This window comes from Scyliorhinus canicula, chromosome 1 (genome assembly GCF_902713615.1).
Source record: "Scyliorhinus canicula chromosome 1, sScyCan1.1, whole genome shotgun sequence".
Lineage (NCBI taxonomy): Eukaryota > Metazoa > Chordata > Chondrichthyes > Carcharhiniformes > Scyliorhinidae > Scyliorhinus > Scyliorhinus canicula.
In genome coordinates this window covers 229,492,686-229,516,774 of record NC_052146.1, presented here as the reverse complement: position 1 = coordinate 229,516,774, position 24,089 = coordinate 229,492,686, and the positions used below count along the sequence as shown (strand labels likewise).

The 24,089-nt window shown below is 43.3% G+C and overlaps 1 protein-coding gene across 8 annotated transcripts in view; it reads left to right on the top strand.

Annotated features, from left to right (window-relative positions):
* Nucleotides 1-24,089, top strand: part of kiaa1841 (KIAA1841 ortholog) — a 224,543-nt gene that overhangs the window by 187,759 nt on the left and 12,695 nt on the right. For all 8 annotated transcript variants that reach the window (XM_038808965.1, XM_038808982.1, XM_038808974.1 and 5 more), the window contains 4 exons: nt 150-226; nt 760-788; nt 5,779-5,852; nt 10,554-10,654. In XM_038808965.1, the coding sequence (XP_038664893.1) occupies nt 150-226; nt 760-788; nt 5,779-5,852; nt 10,554-10,654 (281 nt within the window). The remainder of the gene's footprint in view (nt 1-149; nt 227-759; nt 789-5,778; nt 5,853-10,553; nt 10,655-24,089) is intronic.

Below are 24,089 nucleotides of genomic sequence, written 5' to 3'. Positions count from 1 at the left end.
CTGGTTATTCCCACAACTTAAAAAGAAATTGATGGGTGTGCAACCTGTACAGTGTTAGCTTCTGCATTAAGATTTGCATCCTTCTAGTAAAAGAGAATTTCACTGACCTCAAAACCTTGTAAGTTTACTGATTTTCTCCTCCCTCACAGGTACAAAAAAGATTAAGAAAATTGCCAACCAGGCAAAGAAGTCAGCGGCATCTCCTACCACACAGAAAAAAGAGAAGGTAGGAAATGAAGGAACAACTCGTAAGCGATAGGAAAACAAGTAGCCTTTTAAAAATAAAACAAAATGAGCGCAAATTCTACTCCATTGCAAAGTATATTTTTAATCACAGAACATTTATTGTTCAGATTTTTATTTTATGTTGAGCAGAGGTGGTAAATAAACAAAATATCTCTGATAGGAGAGTCCAGAACAAGATGGCATAATGTTAAAATTCAAGCTCGGGGATTTGGGAATGCAATCTGGAATCATTTTTTCATACAGGGTTATGTAAATCAGCTACCCACTCCCTTCTGCTGAATACATTTTTTAAGATTAATAGATTTTTATTAGATAAAATATCAGGGGATGAAGGTAATGGAGTAAATAGAGTTAATTGTGATCTAATTATGTGGCGGAACAAGCTGGAGGGCCTGAAGTTTGAAGGACCTGTACAATCTCATCATATAAGCTCCTACGTACCTTAGAGAGATGCTGAAATGAGTCTTGTTTTTGTAGTTTTTTCTCATACCTAACTTTTTTTTGTCATTTCAGGGATCTCTTCGAGATGTATCTCCTTTCACGTTAGTATTATACTTCCTTATTTATGATTTATCTTCAGCCTGCTATTTAGCTTCAATAATTAGAAAAAAGCTTCTGTGTTCCAAATTCCATAAAGTTCTGTTCGCTTTTCTGCTTATTATATCCACTCTCTTCCATTGGTCATGGGTGATTTTAAATCAATAAATTCTCACTACTGTTTGCATTGCTCCTGCTGAGTGGGAACTCAGTGGGATAACATTCTGTGACAGGATATCCAAATCCTTTAGAAAATTGGAATAATCATACTGTGGAACTATTATATTAGACTGGCTTTTATATACTATAAGTACAAGCCAGTGGTGGGAAACCTGTGGCCCTGGGACCACATGTGGCCCATTAGGACTCTTGAGTGCGGCCCACAAGACATTTTGTTGACGATTGCCCACTTGCAGAGTTGCCACATTCTGCTAATTTCCACCCATGTAGCTTTTTTCTTACCAGTTTGACTAAAGTGATATGCTTGTAGAGCAAGCGCATATGATGTGACGTACGTGCTGATTGAACACAACATTGACTGAGTGCCGTCTAATAAACAAAGAAAATTACAGCAAACATAAATATTCATTTGGTTTTTAACCACTTGAAGTTGATCACTTCTATTAATATGTAAATGATTAAGCATTTGTTATGAAATATCCAGCATGTATTAAATATATTCAGTTTTATTCAAGGATCATAGTTAGTGAACAAGCCTGATTTCAATCTTGCGGTGCACTGACATGAAGGAGGGTCACTCATGCAGCCCACTCACTAGCCTAGGTTGCCCATCCTTGGTATAAGGTATTAGAAAGCAGCTATTTGTTAATCCTTCAGACTCGGAATGTTTGCTCTGCTCAACCAATTCTTTTCTGTACATAAAAATGCCCAACTTTAGTATAATCTTGAAGAGTTAGTTAATCAATGGAATGTATTAACCCGAGCCAATTTAAACCACATATAAAAACTTATAATACTGTACTTATAAATACTGTACTTATAAATCAAACCTTGAATATGGAAGTGGGTGTCAAGATGCTGCATGCAGACATAAGGAAAAAAATGGATGCTGAATCAAAGGAGGAGTTATTAGGAGGAATGACTAAATGCTTTGTTAAAGAGTTGGACTTTATGAAGGGTCAAAGGAAGAAAAGATGAAGAGACTGAAAGATTTAGAGATAGTGCAGGGCCATCATTGGCAGCTTGAAAGATGGGGGCTATTGCAGAGATAAGAAATGTAAGGTCATGGAAGAGTTTTACACACAAGAATGAGAATTTTAAATGTGAAGTATTGAAACACCTGGGAACCAGTGTAGATCAGCAAGAACTGGGATAATAGGCGAGTGGCATTTTGTATGAGGCAAAATTACTGGAGCAGAGTTTTGGAAGAGCTAATGGTTATGGAGGATAAGTGGGCAGGGAATAATAATAATCTTTATTAGTCATAAGTAGGCTTACATTAGGGATCTGGGTGTCCCAGTGTATGAGTTGCATAAAATTGGTTTACAGGTGTAACAGATGATGAAGAAGGCTGTTGCTCGTTTTACTGGAGTGTGATTAACACGCCTCCGTTTAAAGGCCGTGTACTTAACACTACTATGGCTCTGTATGTGTAATTATGCTCGGAGTCGCCAGGTGCCGTATTGAGACACCGTCACAAGTATATCAAGGTCAGGTTCAAAGTAATAAATCCATACACCGATTAGTAAGTCCAAACGATTGGTGTTTATTATAACAAATATAATAAATACACATGCATACGCTAAAGAGACTAACTTACTTCTAATACTAAACAACTAAATACTTATCTAGACAGGAACAGGCAAGGTCAGGGAGCAAGGCCTTCGTCCCGTTCTTGGTCTGTAACTTTCTGATTCGGCAAAGTTGTCAAGGGCTAGCAAGGTCTGGATCACGTAGCGATCATTGTGTTGGCACTTACAGTTCGATGGCTGATGCTCAACGGCCGGTGATGAAACTGGAGTCAGGATACGATGGAACAGGTCTGGGCCGGAGTCTGGAAGCAACAGACCTGGGTCGGAGACAACAGATCTGGGCCGGAGTATGGAAGCAACAGACCGAGTCATGTGCTTGACCTTCTCTTTATAGGTCCTAGAAGTCCGTGCCCCTTGGGGCGGTCTCTTTCACCTGCTAGGTATCGATTGGGTCTTTCCCAATCGATATCTTTCAAACTCCCCAATCCTAGGGTCGTTTCTCTATGTTTGGGGCAGTTCCTACGGCTCTTTGCTTTGGCGCCATTCTGACTGGGCGTCTATGGAAAAGTATCCATTGATACTTAAATGTTTCTATTGTACCTGAGTCTGGGCCGGGATCACCTCATTAATATGCAGATCTGTTTCCCATTTGCACCTTTGGCTGAAGCTCTGCAACTCTTTGGAAACTGGTTTCTGTACGTGCAAAATGCAAAACAGTCTTTTGCAAGCTGTGTGTCCTCACTATGACTGTTTTTCCCTGTGTTCCTTGCGGTTCTCCATTTTGTAGCCCAGTGTCCATCTTAGATGGCTACAAGGCCAATGGAGTTTTGTCCTTCATTGCTAGAGGGATGGAGTTTAAGACTAGGGAGGTTATGTTGCAATTGTATACGGTGTTAGTGAGGCCACACCTGGAGTATTGAGTTCAGTTTTGGTTTCCTTACCTGAGAAAGGACGTACTGCCGCTGGAGGGTGTGCAGAGGGGATTCACCAGGTTAATCCCAGAGTTGAGGGGGTTGGATTACGAGGAGAGGTTGAGTAGACTGGGACTGTACCCGTTGGAATTTAGAAGGATGCGCGGGGGATCTTATAAACACATAAAAAATTATGAAGGGAATAGACAGGATAGATGCGGGGAGGTTGTTTCCACTGGTGGGTGAAAGCAGAACTAGGGGGCATAGCCTCAAAATACGGGGATGTAGATTTAGGACTGAGTTTAGGAGGAACTTCTTCACCTAAAGGTGTGTGAATCTATGGAATTCCCTGCCCAGTGAAACCGTTGAGGCTCCTTCATTAAATGTTTTCAAGATAAAGATAGATAGTTTTTTGAAGAATAAAGGAATAAGGGTGATGGTGTTTGGGCGGGAAGGTGGAGCTGAGTCCACAAAAGATCAGTCATGATTTCATTGAATGACGGAGCAGGCTTGAAGGGATAGATGGCCTACTCCTGCTCCTAGTTCTTATGTTCTTTTGTTCTTACTAACACTACAATGAAGTTACTGTGAAAATCCCCGAGTCGCCACACTCTGGCGCCTGTTTGGGTACACTGAGGGAGAATTTAGAATGTCCAATTCACCTAACAGCATGTCTTTCGGGACTTTGTGGGAGGAAACCTGAGCACCCGGAGGAAACCCACGCAGACACAGGAGAACATGCAGACTCCTCACCCAAGCTGAGAACTGATATTGGAAGCCAAAACTTTTGGAGGGACTGAACCTGGTTACAATCATATAAAAGTACAATGAGAGCCCTCAGAGCTCAGTAGGAGCTGATGAGACCAGTGGTGCAGTACAGGGAAGCTGAGGAAGACAGAGTCTAGATCTAGAAACTGAGTAAGCAAAACACAGTTTCTCCAACATCTACTGTTATTTCATAGAATCCCAACAGTGCAGAAGGAGACCATTCGGCCCATCGAATCTGCACTGACCCTTCGAACGAGCACTCTACCCACATCCACTCATCCAACCACCCCTCCTTACCCCTGTAACCCCATAACCTAACTTGTACATCCTTAGACACTAAGGGGCAATTTAGCATGCCCACTCCACCTAACCTGCACATCTTTGGACTGAGAGAGGAAACCCACACGGGCACAGGGAGAACGTGCAAACTCCACAAGATAGTCACCCAAGGTGGGAATTGAATCCCGGTCCCTGACGCTGTGAGGCAGCAGTGCTAACCACTGTGGCCTACAATTTTCTGATGTGCACAGGCAATGAAAACGACACCTTATCATTAGTGTGCAGTCATAAAATTACTCCTTTAATGCAAAGCAGATACTTGGAGAAACAACATACCAAGCACCACTTTTGTTCTTTAAGTCAGTAAGACTTTGAAATTATTTTTTTAATGAAAAAAATGTTGAATTATATACTTGCACTGTGATTATTGATTTTAACGTGTTATTTACTCTTTCACGGGATTGGGATCACTGGCAAGGCCAGTATTTGCTGCCCATCCCTTATTGCCCTCTGAGGGCAGTTGAGAATCAGCCACTGCTGTGATTCACATGTAGGCCAGATCAGGTAAAAATGGCAGAGTTCCCTAACTAACATTAGCGAACTAGATCGGTTAAGTTTCATGATCACCATTGCTGATGACTCGCTTTATATTTTCAATTTATTAGCTGAATTCAATTTCTACCAGCTGCCATGGTGAGATTTGAACCTATGCCCCAGAGCATTTGCCGGGGTCTCAGAATTACTAGCCCGGTGAAATTACAATTACACCACTGTCTCCCCTAAATGTAATATTTTTCAAAAACAAAGCTTCTCCTATGCCAATTTCTCATTCTGAATTCAAATACTGCAGTTTGGTGTCTGCATCTTTCACATTGGTTAGTTTTTTCTCCTTTGTTCCTTTTGGAAAAATCTTCACACGTGGCGCAGTGGTTAGCATGGCGCGATCCCAGCCCTGGGTCACTGTCCGTGTGGAGTTTTGCATTCTCCCCGTGTCTGCGTGAGTGTCAACCCTCCCACAATCCAAAGGTGTGCAGGGTAGATGGATTGGCCATGCTAAATTGTCCCTTAATTGGGAAAGAAAAAGAATTGGGTACTCTAAATTAAAAAAACAAATTTTAAAAGGAAAAGTCTTCAATACATCTCATTGTGTGGGGAAACCAATTGATTAGCAAGGTTACTGCAAAAACTGATTTAAAGAACAATTTTCAATTGAGGTGGTAAAGTTACATTGCTGTGATTTTGAGTGTTTTAGGAAGAATTGGCATTTTATCGAAGAGATACTTTAACATGCTTTCAATGCATAACTCAATATCTTCTTATGTTAGTGTATGTTTTCAAAAAAGCAAGTGGGACAGCAGCCGCTCAATGCGATTTAACCAGGACGCTCAAAGAGAGGAAGGTACACGAACTTATATATTATAAATAGATAAGTTCTATAAATTGTACATAAGAATTTATTCTGGCCTAGATTTTGCTGTCACTGAGAAAAGAGTGGCTTTCACCATTCATTTCATTGACAGTGGCCACAGACTTTTGGAAAACTTCTTAGCGTAATTTTCTCAAATCTGTTGTCTTTTCTAAGATGGTGTCAATGCAGGATAAGAAACAGCAAGGTTCTGCAACGATGATTCAGATGTGACTTTATGTAATTTAGTTAAATTCACAACTAGGATCTTAAATCTGAACAAAGCAAACCACATAGGTGTGAGAAACATGTTGGCTAAGGTAGATTGGGAAACTAAATTTAAAAATTACAGTGGATAAACAATAACAAAATTGAAAGAATTAATTCAGAAATTGCAGACCCATGGGATAAGTGGTCCGAGCATACCTAACAAATAATTGAGGATAGTATTTGCTTAAAGGAAGAGGTTTCTAATAATGCCAAAACACAGTATTGGAAGAATTTTCGATTTCAAAAAAGGCTGAATGATAAATTGATGAAGAAAAAAATGAGTAAACTAGCAAGAGACATAGAAACAGATCAGAAAAGCTTCCACAGGTATAATAATAATTAATAATCTTTATTGTCACAAGTAGGCTTACATTAACTCTGCAATAACGTTACTGTGAAAAGCCCCCAGTCGCCACATTCCGGCGCCTGTTCGGGGACACAGAGGGAGATTTCAGAATGTCCAATTACCTTAATAGCACGCCTTTCGGGACTTGCGGGAGCAAACCGGAGCACCCGGAGGAAACCCACGCAGACACGGGGAGAACGTGCAGACTCCGCACAAACAGTGACCCAAGCCAGGAATCGAACCTGGGACCCTGGTGCTGTGAAGCCATAGTGCTAACCATAATGCTACTGTGCTGCCCACACGGTATGTAAAATTGAAGAAAAGTTAAGTTTGCTCCCTGTGAGCTAGAGACAGGAGAAATTATAGTTTTATTTATTCTTTCGCGGGATGTGGGCATCACTGGCATTTGTTTCCCTTGAACCTAGTGGCTTACTCGGCCATTTTAGAGGGCAATTAAGAGTCAACCACATTGCTGTGGGTCTGAAGTCACGTAGCCCAAATAAGGTAAGGATGGCAGATTTCCTACCCTAAAGGACATTAGTGAACCAGATGGGTTTTTACTACAATCAATGATAGTTTCATTGGTCACCATTACTTAGACTAGTTTTCAATTCCAGATTTTATTAATTGAATTTAAATTTCATCAATTGGCATGTTGGGATTTGAACTTACGACCTCCGAGCTTTGCCTGGGCCTCTGGGTTACTAGAACAGTGGATTGGAAAGTAAAGAACACAATCCTGCTATTTAAGAAAGAAGGGAAAGAGAAAACCAGGAACTATAGATCAGTTAGCCTGATATCAGGAGTAGGAAAAATCTTCAATCTATTATTTAGGAGCATGGTAACAGCACTGTGAAAATCATAATGTGACTGGGCATAATAAGCATGGAACTATGAAAAATAAATCCTGTTTAATAAAGCTTTTGGAGTTTTTTTTGAAGGAGTAACTGGCAAGGTGGATAAGGCAGAGCCAGTGGATATGGTTTCTCAAAGCATTCAAAAGGGTAACAAGAAGATTACACAAAATTAGGCCTCATGGGATTGGGGTAGTATATTAACACAGATTGACTAATAGTTAATAGACCAGAAACAAAATAGGATTGAGTAGGTCATTTTCATGTTGGCAGGCTGTAACACGTGGAGTGCATAAGAATCAATGAGACCTCAGCTGTCTCCAACGTTATTAACTGACTTAACTGAAGGGAACATGTATAATGTATACATGTTTGCTAATGATATAAAGTTAAATGGGAAAATAAGCTATAAGGAGGAGACAAAGAGGCTACAAAGATGTGTACATACAGCTTAAGTGAGTTAGCAAGAAAATGGCAAATAGAATAACGTTGAAAATTATGACGTTACCCTTTTAGAGAGAAATGGAAACTTAGAATATTTTTAATTAGTGGGAGACTTGGAAATGTTTGCAATCAGAAGAAATCTGATCTTGTACATGAATCACAGAAAGTTAGCGTGCAGGTACAGCAAGAGAATGGTATGCTAGCTTTATTACAAAGGGATCAGAGTATTAGAGGAAAGAAGTCTTTCGACAATTATGTAGGGCCTGCTTTTATGTGACCACACTCATTACACTGTGTACAGTTTTGGTTCCCTGACATAGAAACATAGAAAATAGGGTCAGGAGTAGACCATTCAGCCCTTCGAGGCTGCATCACCATTCAATATGATTGTGGCTGATCATGCAAATTCAGTATCCCACTCCTGCTTTCTCTCCTTACTCCCTGATCCCTTTAGCTGCAAGTGCCATGTCCAGCTACCTCTTATAGAAGGATATATTCCTGGTTTAGCAGGAGTGCAGTGAAGGTTCAGTAGTCTGATTCCTGAGATAAGAAATATATTCCCTGGACATGAGAAGAATAAGAGGCGATCTCATTGAAGAATTTAAAATTCTAAGGGTTTTGATAGGATTGATGCTGGGAGATTTTCCCTAGCTGTGGTGACCAGAAATACATATAGTTTCAGAATAAGAGGTTGGCCATTTAGGTCTGTGATAAGGAAAAATGTTTTCACTTGGTGTTGTGAATCTTTGGAATTCTCTAGCTATAGATGCTAAGTTGTTGAGTGTTTTCAAGACAGAGATCAGTGAACTTGGATAGTAAAGGAACTGAGGGATATGGGAATCATGCAGGAATGTGGAATCGCGGTAGATGTCAGCCATTTTTAAAAATAAATTTAGAGTACCCAATTATTTTTTTTAATTAAGGGGCAATTTAACGTGGCCAATCCGCCTACCCTGCACATCTTTAGGTTGTGGGGGTGAAACCCACGCAGACACGGGGGTAGATGTCAGCCATGATAATATTGAACAGCGGAGCAAGCTCGAAGGACCAAATGACCTATTCCTGCTCAATTTTCTTAATGTTCTTGTCTTCAGATGGAAAAATCCTGACTGAGACATGGAACCTGGAAGTATAAAGCAGTTTAAATGATGTTAAGAAAACAAAAAAAAGTATATGCAGATGAAATTAAGGGAGAGTTAAAAGGGGCAGGAAGAAAATGTAAAACATAAAAAAACAAATCTCAACACTGATATCAATATATGTTAGGTTCAGATGGGGGTGGGCAAGGTTGGAGAAGGCTCCCCAAACAGGCGCCGAAATGTGGCGACTAAGGGCTTTTCACAGTAACTTCAATGAAGCCTACTTGTGACAATAAAAGATTATTACATTAAACACCAGCATAAACTAATTGGCCCAACTGGCCTGCTTCTGTTCTGCAAATTAAATTTTCTTCTGAGGGAATGAGACTCCATATGTCTAACATTAAGTTTTCAGGGCCAGAAAGGTTGCTTCTCAATAATGACCACTTGTCATGCTGTTAAAAACTTACTTGCTCCTGAATGCACCAGCCCGAATGTTTTCTGCTTCTTTGGTGCAGTATTAGTCGGCAGTAATTTTGTTGCCAAATCTTTTGGACTAAAACAGATTTTCCTGTAGAGGAGTTGGGTATCTGACAGAAACTTTCAGATTTTTGCGTTTAACTGTAGCTGTGTGGCCACTAAACATTGTTGTTCGATTTAACCAATCATAATAATCAGCTCTAAGTCTCTTCACTATTATTATAGCAAAGTCTGGGCCACATAAATAACATATTGGTTGGGTGCGATTCTCCGTTCCCGCGCGGCATCGGGAAGGCTGTCGTGAACTCGGCCGAGTTTCACGACGGCGTCGGAGGCCGCTCCTCGCACCCTATTCACCCCCCCCTCCCCCCCCCAGGGGGCTAGGAGCTGCGTTATGAGAAACTCAGCCGCCGGGCCTTGACGCTTGCGTCAAAGCGGCGTGCCGAGAATGACGCGACGGCGGCGCCTAGGTGACGTCTGCCGCGCATGCACAGGTTGGCCGGCTCAAACCCGCGCATGTGTGGTTGCCGTCTTCCCCTTCGCTGCCCCGCAAGACATGGCGGCTTGATCTTGCGGGGCAGCGGCGGGAAAAGAGTGCGTCTCTTGGAGACGCCAGCCCGTCGATCGGTGGGCACCGATCGCGGGCCAGTCCCCTCCCGAGCACGGCCGTGGTGCTCAATCCCCTATCCGCCCCCCACAGGCCCAAACCTACCTTTCGCACTATGTTCACGCCGGCAGCGACCAGGTGTGGTTGCCGCCGGCATGAACAGGTCAGGAACGTCAGGCCGCTCGGCCTATCCGGGCCGGAGAATCGCCGGTCGCTGTGAAAAACGGCGAGCAGCGATTCCGCGACACGCCATTTTGGGGGTGGTGGGAGAATCGCGGGGGGTGCCAGGGCGGCGTGTGGTGATTCACCCAGCCCTCCCGCGATTCTCCCACCCGGCGTGGGGAGCAGAGAATCGCGCCCGTTGTCTTTGGAAGTAGAAATCTTGGAAATAAGTAATGGTTTTAAAATGTACGTGGAAATTTTAGCATGTACCAGAAGTACATTCTAGAAAATTGTGCATCCCAGTTTGTAATTTTCAGTCTGCCGCACAATTTGGTGTTATTTTCAGCATCAAAGTTGGAACTGTTTCTTATGTTTTCAACTTAACTGTATTTATTCACAGTTGCATTTATAGAATGTAACACTGTTTGAAGTTCATGCAAGTTTGAATTTCAGATCAACGAAGAATGGTTGAAATAATTGGACATCTGACAAAAATAAGATTTGGAGAAAAAATTGATCGCACCAAGGCAAAAGAAGGAAAAGAAGGAAAAGAGGTGAGCTGTTTTTCCAATGGTATTTTTCAATAAGGCAGATTGGTGTCAGATCCTAAATGGATTTCTATTAATCAAATTGTGAAACTTGATGCAAAAATAAACTCCTGAAGAGTGACTTAATAATTTTCTCTTGTCACAGCAACAATTCCTATTAATTTGATTTGAGGCTATCTGTGCAAGGGCTCACCTTAATAGAAAAATGCATTTTGGGTCGGAGTAAAGGACCACATTGTTACAACCTATTGTTGTGCACTTGTTTTCAAGTGACTGAGACAAATGACCAGATAATTTTGCCTAGATTATCTTCCTATGTAACCAGGAAATTTTAAAACAGAAAATCCCATGGTACGCTCAGCATCTTATGTTTATCAAGAAAATAATCTACGAAGGTTAACTCAACTGGGATAAGCTTTAAAATGTGGTTTCCATTCCATGGTTGAAGACAGGTTCAGCATATCTTTAATAGAAAAAAAAATTTAAAGAGTAATTGAATTCTCACCTGCCTTCCTTGTCAGTAACTATAATAATTTAAGGAAATTTGTAGTCTTAACTATCCATGTGATGCTGATTATCAGATCTAATGGATTTATTTTATTAAACTATATTGCATTAAATGCCATAAACCTCCATAATCCTTTAAAGTCATTCTGCATTGGTTTTGTATGAGAAAAGACGATCAGTCCCAGGTAACAATTTGTTTCTGCGATTTCTAAGCATGGGAACGTTTTCTCAATGTCACATTAATCCACTGTCAAATTTGTATTTCCCAGATAGCGTAATATTAGCATAATCTTAATTGCAATAAATTTGCAGAGTGGGTGATCATTTTTCTCTTCCCAATATTACTTCCAATATTTTTCCCCCCTCATTGGCTGTTTGCTAGTTGCCCTTTGTTAGCTCTGGTAATTGTCCAGGTTGTTCATCTGAGCTGATACCAATCATGCCATTGATCGACAGATCATTCATGCAGTTTGCAGGAGAGGATAGCAATTGGGAACAGCAAATCTACTTGATTTAGCCTCTTGTAATTCAGGTCTGCTGAGGCTAGTTGTATTTCCCTAACCACTGCTCCAAACATGGGAATTTATAGGTCTGTCCAGCTTAACTATTCATTGGATAAACTGACCAGTCTAAGATAAGTAAAAAGAGTGGAGTGGGAATCCAATGGTGATTGACACTCCACAGAAGATTAGGCCCACTATTTCCTATATTAAAATACCTTATATTCTACCACAATCTTTCTGGTAGTTCCTTTATATTTGAATTATTTTATTTCTGAATTTTATTCCAAAGCAACAGTTAGGATTACGCTATGTAAGAAACTAGCAATTTATAATCATAGGAATTCCACCAGAGCAGAATGCATGCGAACACGGTTATCTTCAGAATAAAACTGTACAAACACTTATTAGGAGCCTCTCTTTGGGCCACAAATACTGCATGATCAGCAGTGTGAAATGGAGTTTAAGCAACTTTGCAATAAATAACACTTCACTAGCTTACAAATTAATTTGGACTAACCGTCATCTAAGAGGACAGTGATTTTTTTTTTAATGTATTTTATTCCAAACGTATATGAAAAGTTACAACAATTCGGGAAACAAACTTCCCAACACACAACTATACAGTTTGTACAAATTGTATCCCCTTTTTACCCCCCGCTTCCCCATCACCTCTGCAACAAACAACTCCTCAAACACGAACATCCCCATTTTGCCTCGAAACCCTCCACTGAACCCCATAACTCATATTTGTATTTTCAAGCCTAAGAAATTCATATAATTCCCCCAGCCAGGCTGCTACCACCGGTGGAGTTGCTGGCCGCCACTCCAATAAAATTAGTCGCTGGGCAATCAAGAGAGGCGAAGGCCACAACATCGGCCTTCTTCCCCTCCCCCAACTCCGGAATCTCTGATGTCCCAAGTATCGCCACCAAAGGGTCCAGCTCAACCTCCTCCCCCACTATCCTTGCTAGTGCCGCAAACACTCCCGCCCAAAATCTCTCCAACTTTTTGCAACCCCAGAACATGTGGGCGTGGTTCGCTAGTCCCCACCCATACTTCTCACACTCGTCCGCCACCCCCTGAAAGAACCCACTCATTCCTGCCTGCGTTATATGTAACCTACGTACGATCCTGAACTGTTTCAGGCTCATCCTTGCGCACAAAGAGGTTGAATTTACCCTTCGTAGCACCTCACTCCATACTCCCCAGTTTATCTCCCCTCCCACTTCCCCTTAATCTTCACCATCCGCCCGCCCCCTTGTTCTCCCAGCCACCTGTACAAGTCTTTGATCTTGCCCTCCCCTATCACATCCGGAAGCAACAGTTGCTCCAGCAGGATGTATCTCGGCAACTTGGGGAACTCTTTCCAAATCTTCCACGCAAAGTCCCTTATCTGCAGGTACCTAAACTCAAAGGACAATGATAATGGGTCTGTTCATGGCAGTAAAGATTTCAGTGGCCAACATCACCGAGATGTCTTGCTACCTAGGATCAACATATCTGTTAACACCTCTCTGAATGACAAACAAAATCCTCTTTTCAGAAATGCAGAAGCCATATCCAGTCAATTAACTGGGCCTGTGTATAATAATAGGGAATGAAGGGATCTACCAAACACATTGAAACCTGGACCAACATCAATTTGCATTTATGTAGCAGCTAAAATATAATAAAATGTTCTAAGGCCTTTCGCAGGAGAAATATTTTTTAAATGACACCAAGCTACAGGAGGGGATATTGAGGAAGGTGACAAAATTTTTCAAAACCAAAAGATTTTAACAAGTGTCTTAAAGAAAGGAAGAGAGGTAGCGAGGTTTATGGTGGGAATTCCAACATTTTGGGCCTAGGCAGCTAAAGACGCAGATATCAATGGTGTGATTTAAAATAGGGGATACTCAGGAAGCAAGAATTAGGGAATTACATATGGCTCAATTATTCATGTTTGCATTTATGCTTCACTTGACCACCTCCCATCTTTCCAAATATAAATCTGTCATAACATTATTTATTATTTGCTCATCCAGCTTTCCCGTAAATGCATTTAGACTATTCGCTTCTTGATAATCGCAGACCAGACTCCCAACAGTGACTAGGATACTGGACAGAAAACCCAATATTTTGTTTTACTTTTGTAAGATAGTGAAGAAAGGATACTTAGCTCCAGGAGTGATTCCACGAAGAAATAGGGATATGGTATTTAAAAACAAACTTTATTACTAACACAGTATTAAAATCTTAAACATTACACCAGAAATAGCTTACAATTACTCCTTAAACAATACGACTCAATAAAGTGAATACTTAATTGCTATCTTAATTGCTATCTTAATTTCCCCCCCCCCCCCCCCCCCCCCCCCCCACACACACACACACACACACACACACACACTCCGGTACTCAGACAAGTCTGCAATGCTTTAATCTATTTTAACTAATCTACAGTGAGAACAGAACTGCCTCCCTTCTGGACACAGCTTAATTCAGCTCAGGAATGAACTGAAAATGCCTTCTCAAAAAGCCTTAGCTCCACCCAGCAATGACACCATCTCACCAAGCTGAAAACTAATTAATTCCCCAGGGAATTCCCTTAAATAAAACAAAATCACATCATCCCAAGTTTTTTTACAATGGTTAATTGCACCTCTGGATCCCAAATGCTTTGTTGTCTTTCAACTTAAGAATCTTTTAATACATGATCTCAGCAGTCAAACACACCCTAACCCATGCTTTTAATCCTTACTTCATAAAATACTTATAATACAATATATCTGAAATTCCTACATTCATTACACTTCAAACACTCCCTGTACTAACAATTTCACCACTGTTTAGATGAAGACTTTTCCTCTGGATTTGGATTTGTTTATTGTCACTTGTACCGAGGTACAGTGAAAAGTATTGTTCTGCATACAGCCCAGACAGATCATTCCATACATGAAAAAAATACATAGGGCAAACATAATGTAGGCGTCCTTGTTGTCAAGATGCTCCAGGGATGAGTGTAGGGCCAGGGAGATGGCGTCTGCTGTGGACCGGTTGTGGCAGTATGCAAAATGTTGTGGATCTAGGCATTCTGGGAGGATGGAGCTGATGTGCCTCATGACCAACCTCTCGAAGCACTTCATAATGATCGATGTCAAGGCCACCGGATGATAGTTGTTGAGGCACATTGCCTGGTTCTTCTTTGGCACCAGTATGATGGTGGTCTTGATGCAGGTGGGGACATCTGAACGGAGTAGGGAGAGGTAGAAGATGTCAGCAAATACATCTGCCAGCTGATCCATGCACGACAAGGGACCTCATTAGGACCCGTCGCTTTCTGAGGGTTCACTTTCAAGAAGGCTGATCTGACTTTGGAAGCTGTGACAGTAGGTATGAGTGTGTCCAAGGCTGCTGGGGCAGTTGAATGGTTTCCTGCTCGAACCTAGCATAGAAAGCATTGAGTTAATTGGAGAAAGGGCGCCGGATATTCTACTCTGATTTGCTTTGTAGCCCGTTATGTTGTTTAAGCATTGCCACAACCGACGAGAGTCTATGACGTTAGTCTGTGACTCTAGCTTGGTCTGGTATTATCTCTTGGCATCCCTGATGACTTTGCGGAGGTTGTATCTGGATTTATTGTTTAGGACAGGGTTGCCTGTCTTGAACGCCTCAGACCTGGCCTTCATTAGGGAGTCAATCTTCCGATTAAGCCATGGTTTCCGGTTGGGAAACGTACGTACTACCTTCTTTGGCACACAGTCTTCTACACACTTGCTGCTAAAATCTGTGACAATAGTGGCATACTCGTTTAGGTTGGTCGCTGAGTTCTTAAATATGGACCAGTCCACTGACTCCAAGCAATCACGTAGGAGCTCTTCTGTTGCCTCGGACCAGTACTGCACAACCTTCTTGACCGGATTCTCCCGCATAGGTTTCTGCTTGTATGCCGTGAGAAGGAGCACCGCCTTATGGTCTGATTTTCCGAAGTGCAATCGGGGGATGGATCGGTTGGCGCCCTTGATTTTTGTGTAGCAGTGGTTGTAAAGTGTTGCTGCCCCTGGTGGGACAGATGTGTTGGTGAAATTGTGGCAGTACAACTAAAAACAGATAAAGCACTTGAGGAATACAAGGAAAGTAGAGAAGAGCTCAAGCAGGGAGTTAGGAGGGCAAAAAGGTTCATGAAATGTCCATGGCAGACAGGATTAAGGATAATCCCAAGGCATTTTATAGAAACAAGAGGGTAGCTAACGAAAGAGTTGGCCCACTCGAGGACAAAGGAGGGAAATTATGTACAGAACCAGAGGAAGTAGGTGACGTCCTTAATGAGTATTTTGCATCGGTATTTTCAAAAAGGAGGAGATGTTGATTGGTGGTGTCTCAGAGGGATGTGTAAACATTTTAGGACAGGTCGTTATTATGAGGGAGTAAGTGTTAGGTGTGTTAAAAAGTGGGGCGGCGCGGTGGCACAGTGGTTAGTATTGCTGCCTACGGCGCTGAGGACCCGGGTTCGAATCTCGGCCCTGGGTCACTGTCTGTGAGGAGTTTGCACATTCTCCCCGTGTCTGCGTGGGTTTCACCCCCACAACCCAAAGATGTGCAGGTTAGGTGGATTGGCCATGTTAAATTGCCCCTTAATTGGAAAAAATGAATTGAATATTCTAAATTTATTTTTAAAAATGTGTGTTAAAAAGCATTAAGGTAGACAAATCCCCAGGGCCAGATGGCATCTATCCCAGACGACTGAGAGAGGCAAGAGATGAAATCGCTGGGCTTCTGACAGAAATCTTTGTGTCCTCATTGGCCACAGATGAGGTCTCAGAGGATTGGAGGATAGCCAATGTTGTACCGTTATTTAAGAAGGGTTGCAAGGATAATCTGGGTACTTATAGGCCAGTGAGCTTGATGTCAGTGATAGTGAAATTGTTGGAAAAGATGCTCAGAGATAGGATCTATGCATATTTGGAAGTGAATGGTGTTATTAGCGACAGACAGCATGGTTTATTACGAGGTAGGTCATGTCTCACTAATTTGAGTGAATCTTTTGAGAAGGTGACGAAAATGATTGATGAGGAAAGGGCTGTGGGTGTTGTCTACATGGTGTTGCTCGTTCTGGGTGAGTGTGCTTTACACTCAATTTGGCTCTGTTTCGTTCCTTAGCTCTAGAGTCGCCAGGTATCGTTAAGATACCGCCACAAGTTTCAAGTTCAAGTTCAGACCAATAACTCCATACACCAGTTAGTAAGTTCAAACAAGATACGTTTATTATAATACAGTTATCTACTAATTGTGCATATAAAACTACGAGACTAGGCTAATCCTACCACTAACAGGCCAATACTTATCTGGAATAAGGGAACTGCCGGATCAGGGAACAACGGCCTCTTGTTCTGCACTGGGTTCGCAGGTTTCCAGTAGTTGTGGACTAAAGGGGTCAGGAGTGTCTACTCTCGTAGCGTGCGTTGTATAACACTTACTTGATGGCGGCTGCTGGCCAGGCCTCTCCTCTCCGTGGTCAAGTTCGAGAGCTGCTACAAAGGTGTTTTTGTTGGGAGGGCCGGCTGAGAGAGCTGGTCAAGGAGAGGCTGGCTGAGAGAGAGAGAGCTGGGGTCGGGGTCTCTGTCTTATACCTCTCCCAGGGTCTCGCGCCCACCTGGGCGGACCCTCTATACGCTCGCAATCGATTGGGTCTCTTCGCAATCGATTGATTTGAATTTCCCCAATAACGGTGCTGCACTTCGATCACTGGGCGGTTCTTGGGGCTCATTGTTTTGAACTTCTCTTGGCGCCGAGAAGTCTGGCCTTCTATTCAATGTAGCGATTTGAGTTAACTTGTTTCCATTGTACCTGGGAATCACCGGGTATCGCCTCATTAGTATGTTAACTTGTTTTCTTTCACAGTGCTGTCTGGTTTCTGCAGCAGTCAGAATATACAAGCGCTTTTGCAAGCTGCTTGCTTTTGCAACATGTCCATTTTCCCTGCATTCTTTGTAATCTTCCATTTGTGTTGGGCAGTGACCACCCCAGGTGGCTACACTCCCTCCTTGTGATCCTCATGAGAAATCATGAGGGATCACCCAAGTTCGGTGTCTTTGTGTTCCCTGACCTCAGCGAGTCCCATGGCCTCTACACTTTCCTCAATTATGGCACAAAATTTTATCTAACAGTCTCTGGTTGGCGCTAAGACTATGTCAAAGGGGACATGCATTACTAGGGAACCTCTAACTATCCTTTGTAAACTACACTCCCTTACACATTTAAACATTCTAACTTCCTAACCTTAAAACATTATCATCATTACGTTCCATTTCTGGCTCGGCAGTCGAGCTCAGGGACACATAATCATTCCAACACATTCCTTTATTTCCATTTTAACAACGCAGAAGTAAATCCTTTATTTACATTTCAAGCGTTTCTGGGGTCTGGGGAAATCCGAAGATAGGGGATCTGATCCTATATACCGGGGTACGAGAGCGGTATGCTCTGTCTGATTTTGCCATTTCCTTAACCTAAGTGTCTGTACTATGATGCAGAGAACTGCTATCGCCAAAAGTGATTCTACAATATATGATAGGGAGTACCAATTCATAAATTTTGTGCACCAGGTCGGGTCATCGCTGTTCGTTACTGGGCTTTGAGTAGTCTGTGTCTGGGAAACATTAACGGCCACACTGGTCTGTCCTGACTGCGTCCCTATACTGTGAATAGGCTTCGCTCTGTTCCTGTTCAGAGTGCCTGTCTGCTGGCTTCTCTGAGATTTCTGCAGGGCGTTGCATTCCCTAGCAAAATGCCCTAACTGTCCGCAGTTAAAACATTCGTGTGACTTCTGTGGGGGGCTGTTCTTTCCCGCATTTACCCATGCGGGGTTTTGGTGCGCTCTCACTGCCCGAATATCTCCTGCAGCCTGAGCTTCTTCGGGGTTCTTAAATGTTGCCTTGCCGTGGACAGATTGCTCCCAAGTGCGGGACAATCTTTTCAATACCCATTTTTCATTATGGGCCTCTTCTGAGGGGTCGTAATTGGAGCAGGCTTTCTGTCCTGCATCTGTGGCGTGGGAGATGATAGTGCAGGTCCATTTAACCATGTTATCCTGGGTCAAATGTGCGTGGTCTAATTCACCGAAAACTGCAGTGAAGTGAATCCACAGCCTTCCTGCGAATGCTGTGGGGTGCTCGGTCCTTTTCTGCCTACACTTGTTTAGGCTTTCGACTGGGTCTCCTCTGTTGTACCCTATCGCGTCTAAAATAGCTGTATGCATCTCTTCAAGGGTGCCTCCTCCAACGTTCTGTGGGTCGGGGAGGGCTGCTACAACTGATGAGTCTAAACTCAAAACTGTGAGCTCAACCTGCTCTCGCTCATCCAGGCCGTACATGGTCGCCTGCTGCTTCACTCGTGCAAAGAATTGGTGGAGGTCTGAAGTGGGGAGGAACGGGGTGATTTTCTCACACGCATCCCTTGGTTGTGTCACGGTTAAGGGGGTGGTGTAAGTGATCTCAGGTGCGCCTTCTGCGGTTGCTTTTCGTTGGGTGGTGACTGGGTTCATTGGTGCGGATGCTATCTGATCTGTGGGGGGTTGGGTCGCTTACCTTTTCTTCTGCGTTGCTGGCACACATGTTCCCTGAACATATCGCTGCGCTGTCTCACTTAACTCCTGCCAATCTGGGGCATTCTCTTCCTCTAATTGTGTTCCAAAGGTTTCTTGGAAGCCATTCTGCACAGAAAGCAGAGATTGCAGCACCGCAATCTGCTTCCTACACTTAGCATGGTCCACTGTGCTTTGCCTTTGTTCAGTGGTGGCCGCATGGAGTGCCCTTAAAGCTGCCTTCAGGTTGCTACACTGCTTTTTCAGTGTCTCTACCTGCTTCTCTGATTCCTGTCTTATCAAGACTGCACGCTGCACATCTTGATAGGCTTTTTCATACTGAACTTGAGAGCTGCTCAGATGGGCTAGACAAGACTGATGTGCCCTCTTGGTATCATCCACCTCTCTATCCTTATCTGCCAGCCTTTGCCTTAATCCTAAATTCTCCTTTTCGATGTCCCTGATATCCACTTTGCTCATTCTGTTTCTCTCCTCTAAATCTGCTTGGAGAGTCCTGACGACCTCCTCTGTGCCTCGCAATTGTGCCAAGCAGGACACAATTGCCATCGGCTTACATGCTTTACTCAAACCTTTCTTATGAATTTCAGACAGGTTCTCCCACCAAGTATGCCCTATACTCCAGGGACCTGTCTCCTCATTCAAACAAAACTCACTCCAAAGGGGCCATCCTTTCCCTTTGAGGTACTTCCTGAGTTCCAGCTCCCAAACGGGACACTGACCTACTCTGCTGCTGTTGGTCGCTGCGACCACGAACTGCTCTGGGTTCATGAGGCGTTCCATTGCCTGCATGGCCATTTCTTCTATCTTATGCTCTTTTAAATTTGGAATGAGGTATAATAAGGCAGTGCTATAAAATACGGGTACGGCTTTCGCTATTTTCCGAATTATAAACTCCCGACAGTTTGTTGCTACAAAAATCTCTCGGTTTTACCTTACAACCCTGTTAGTTATGCATGCAAAAACACACTTCCGAATTATGAGGATTGATTTGAACTACTTGAACATTTGTCGTTTTTCCTTTTCCCAATTGGATTTCAGATTCAAATTTCTGGGTTCTCTCGGAGTGGGGGGGGCCACTTCTAGTCGAGTCCCGTCAGAGTCTGCCACTAAATGTTGCTCGTTCTGGGTGAGTGTGCTTTACACTCAATTTGGCTCTGTTTCGTTCCTTAGCTCTAGAGTCGCCAGGTATCGTTAAGATACCGTCACAAGTTTCAAGTTCAAGTTCAGACCAATAACTCCATACACCAGTTAGTAAGTTCAAACAAGACCCGTTTATTATAATAGTTATCTACTAATTGTACATATAAAACTACAAGACTAGGCTAATCCTACCACTAACAGGCCAATACTTATCTGGAATAAGGGAACTGCCGGATCAGGGAACAACGGTCTCTTGCTGTGCCCTGGGTCTGCAGGTTTCCAGTAGTTGTGGACTAAAGGGGTCAGGAGTGTCTACTCTCGTAGCGTGCGTTGTATGACACTTACTTGATGGCGGCTGCTGGCCAGGCCTCTCCTCTCCGTGGTCAAGTTTGAGAGCTGCTACAAAGGTGTTCTTCTTGGGAGGGCCGGCTGAGAGAGCTGGTCAAGGAGAGGCTGGCTGAGAGAGAGAGAGCTGGGGTCGGGGTCTCTGTCTTATACCTCTCCCAGGGTCTCGCGCCCACCTGGGCGGACCCTCTATACGCTCGCAATCGATTGGGTATCTTCGCAATCGATTGATTTGAATTTCCCCAATAACGGGGCTGCTCTTCGATCACTGGGCGGTTCTTGGGGCTCATTGTTTTGGACTTCTCTTGGCGCCGAGAAGTCTGGCCTTCTATTCAATGTAGCGATTTGAGTTAACTTGTTTCCATTGTACCTGGGAATCACCGGGTATCGCCTCATTAGTATGTTAACTTGTTTTCATTCACAGTGCTGTCTGGTTTCTGCAGCAGTCAGAATACACAAGCGCTTTTGCAAGCTGCTTGCTTTTGCAACATGTCCATTTTTCCTGCATTCTTTGTAATCTTCCATTTTGTGTTGGGCAGTGGCCACCCCAGGTGGCTACAATGGACTTTAGTAAGGCATTTGACAAGGTCTCTCATGGCAGGCTGGTGCAAATGATTAGATCACATGTGGTCAGGGGTAAACTAGCTGGATGGATCTAGAACTGGCTTGGCCATAGAAGACGGAGGGTAGCAGTGGAAGGGTGTTTTTCTAAATGGAAGTCTGAAACTAGTGGTGTTCCGCAGGAATCGGTTCTGGGACCTCTGCTGTTTGTAATATATATATAAATGACGTGGAAGAAAACGTAGCAGTCTGATGAGCAGGATTGTAGGAGTTGCGTGCGGATAGTGATGAAGATTGTCAGGGAATACAGCAGGATATAGATAGGCTGCAAAATTGGGCAGAGAAATGGCAGATGGAATTTAACCCAGTCAAATGCGAGGTGATGCATTTTGGTAGATCCAATTCAGGTGGGAGCTATAAAATAAATGGCAGAACCATCCGGAGCATCGACACACAGAGCTCTGGGGATGCAGGTTCACAAATCCTGAAAAGTGGCAGCACGGGTGGAAATGGTGATTGTCATGAGAATTTCACTTTAAGAAAATGTTTGGCTGCTCATGTTACTGCAGTGATGTCAGAGTGTGGGTGGAGCTGAGCTCTGGCTCTGCTTTCTTGTTTCATTTTAAGAAAAACTTAGGTGTGTCTGTGTCTTTTTGGTTTCGTTTTCAGTGTTGGAGCTGAAGCCAGACAAAGCAGCTGTACTGTTGTTCTCTCTGCCATGAAAAGACTGTCTCTTGATCATTTGGTGAATTCGGAATTATAAATCTTCTGAGTAGTGATGTGCTTCTGTTAAAGGTTACGTTTTTTGTAAGTCTTCTGGATGTTAAAAGGACAGCGTACGCATTGCTTAATGTTGTATTCTTTGGGGGTTGTATTTGAATTAATGGTTGCTAAGATGTTCACTGTTTGTTTTAAAAAGGTTAACTTGAGTTAATGGAATAAACATTGTTTTGCTTTAAAAAATATTTTTCCATTTCTGCTGTACCACACCTGTAGAGTGGGCCGTGTGCTCCCATATCACAATCTATGAAAAGTTGTGGGTCAAGTGAACTCTATGATACACCCTGGCCCATTACATGATGAAGAAACCATATGGCATGCTTGCCTTCATAGGATGCGGTATCGAGTATAAAAGCTCGAACATTGTGACAATTATATAGAACGTTGGTTAGACCACATTTAGAATACTGTGCCCAATTCTGGTCACTGCACTACCAGAAGGACGTGGAGGCTTTGGAGAGAGTACAGAAAAAGTTTACCAGGATGTTGCCTGGTATGGAGGGTATTGGCTATGAGGAGAGATTGAATAAACTGGATTGTTCTCCCTGGAGAGACAGAGGCTGAGGGTGACCTGATAGAAGTGTATAAAATTTTTAGGGGTATAGATAGGGTGATAGGCATGTGATTGGCGCAGGCCTGAAGGGCCAAAGGGGGCCTGTTCCTGTGCTGTATTGCTCTTTGTTCTTTGTTCTACACTCTTGAGGTTGGCCTGGTTGAAGTCCCCGGCCACGGTGAACAAGGCCTCCGGGTGTTCTGTTTCATTGTTATTTATAGCGATGTACAATTCTTCAAGCGCCTTCTTCACTTCCACCTGTGGTGGGATGTAGACTGCAGTTATAATGGCTGAAGTGAACTCCCATGGAAGATAGTACAGGCAGCACTCCACAGTCAGGTATTCCAGGTTCGGGGAGCAGTAGGTCGCCATGAACTAGCACCAGGAGGAGTTGATGAGGAGACAAATGCCTCCACCCTTCACTTTGCCTGATGACACCGTGCAGTCTGTCCGGTGTATTGAGAAGCCTTCAGGTTGTATGGCACAGTCCGGTGAGGCAGGGGTGAGCCATGTCTCCATGAAACAGAAAACACAGCAGTTTCTGACTTTCCTCTGAGAGATAAGTCTAGCGTTAAGTTCGTCCAGCTTGTTTTCAATCGATTGGACATTTGTCAGCATTATACCGGGGAGAGTAGTCTTGAAACTGTGTTGTTTTAGTCTCACCTGCAGACCGCTGCGTTTCACTCGCAGCCTCGGTCAGTGGCTGCTTCTGGATCGTCCCGGGATCCAGTGGGTGAAGTCTGACCTTGTGGGAGGTAAGTGGTTGCATCTGGCGGGGTCCAGGGTGCTCATTGAGATTTTGGGGTTGCTGGGAGGTATTTTTGCGATCCGGTCGGTACCCAGGGATCCGCAAGTACGGGTCTACCTTATGGTGCGTGCGGGTCCTCGCACCGGGTATCCGCTCTTTTGGGGGTCTTTCGTCTGGATTTAGGTCGCAGAAAGGGGACTCCTGGGTCAAGTTGGGCCGGGTCTCGTGGTCTGTTCCAGCGTTAATGGTCTGGTCGGGCGCTCCTGGATTCGGGCCTTGGATTATGCCTTGTTATGTTCCAGTACACGGACAATGACTGTGTCATTGTGGCTTGGAAACTAATACTAACAAACTGGAATAATTACAAACCCAACTAACTACCACAAATTCTCCTACAGATTCCCCCTAGGTTACAATGTCACGTGGTATTATTTGCCTGACACCTAGTGGTCAGGGGCCAAACATATCTACAATTGCTTCTCCATATCACTACATCCCCTTTCGTTGACATTTTGAACAAAATTATTTTCCATAATTTCAATAAATATTATATATGATATGCATAATTCAGTAATGTACAGTTATATTGCCCATTAGCAGATCCAATCGTTCAGGTTCTTTCTACATCTTGTTGATCATCTTAACTTCGGTAAATCTGGTGAATCGGTTTGACAGTTCAGCACTTCTGTAAGGGCAACTGGTATGACCATATCATTGTTAGG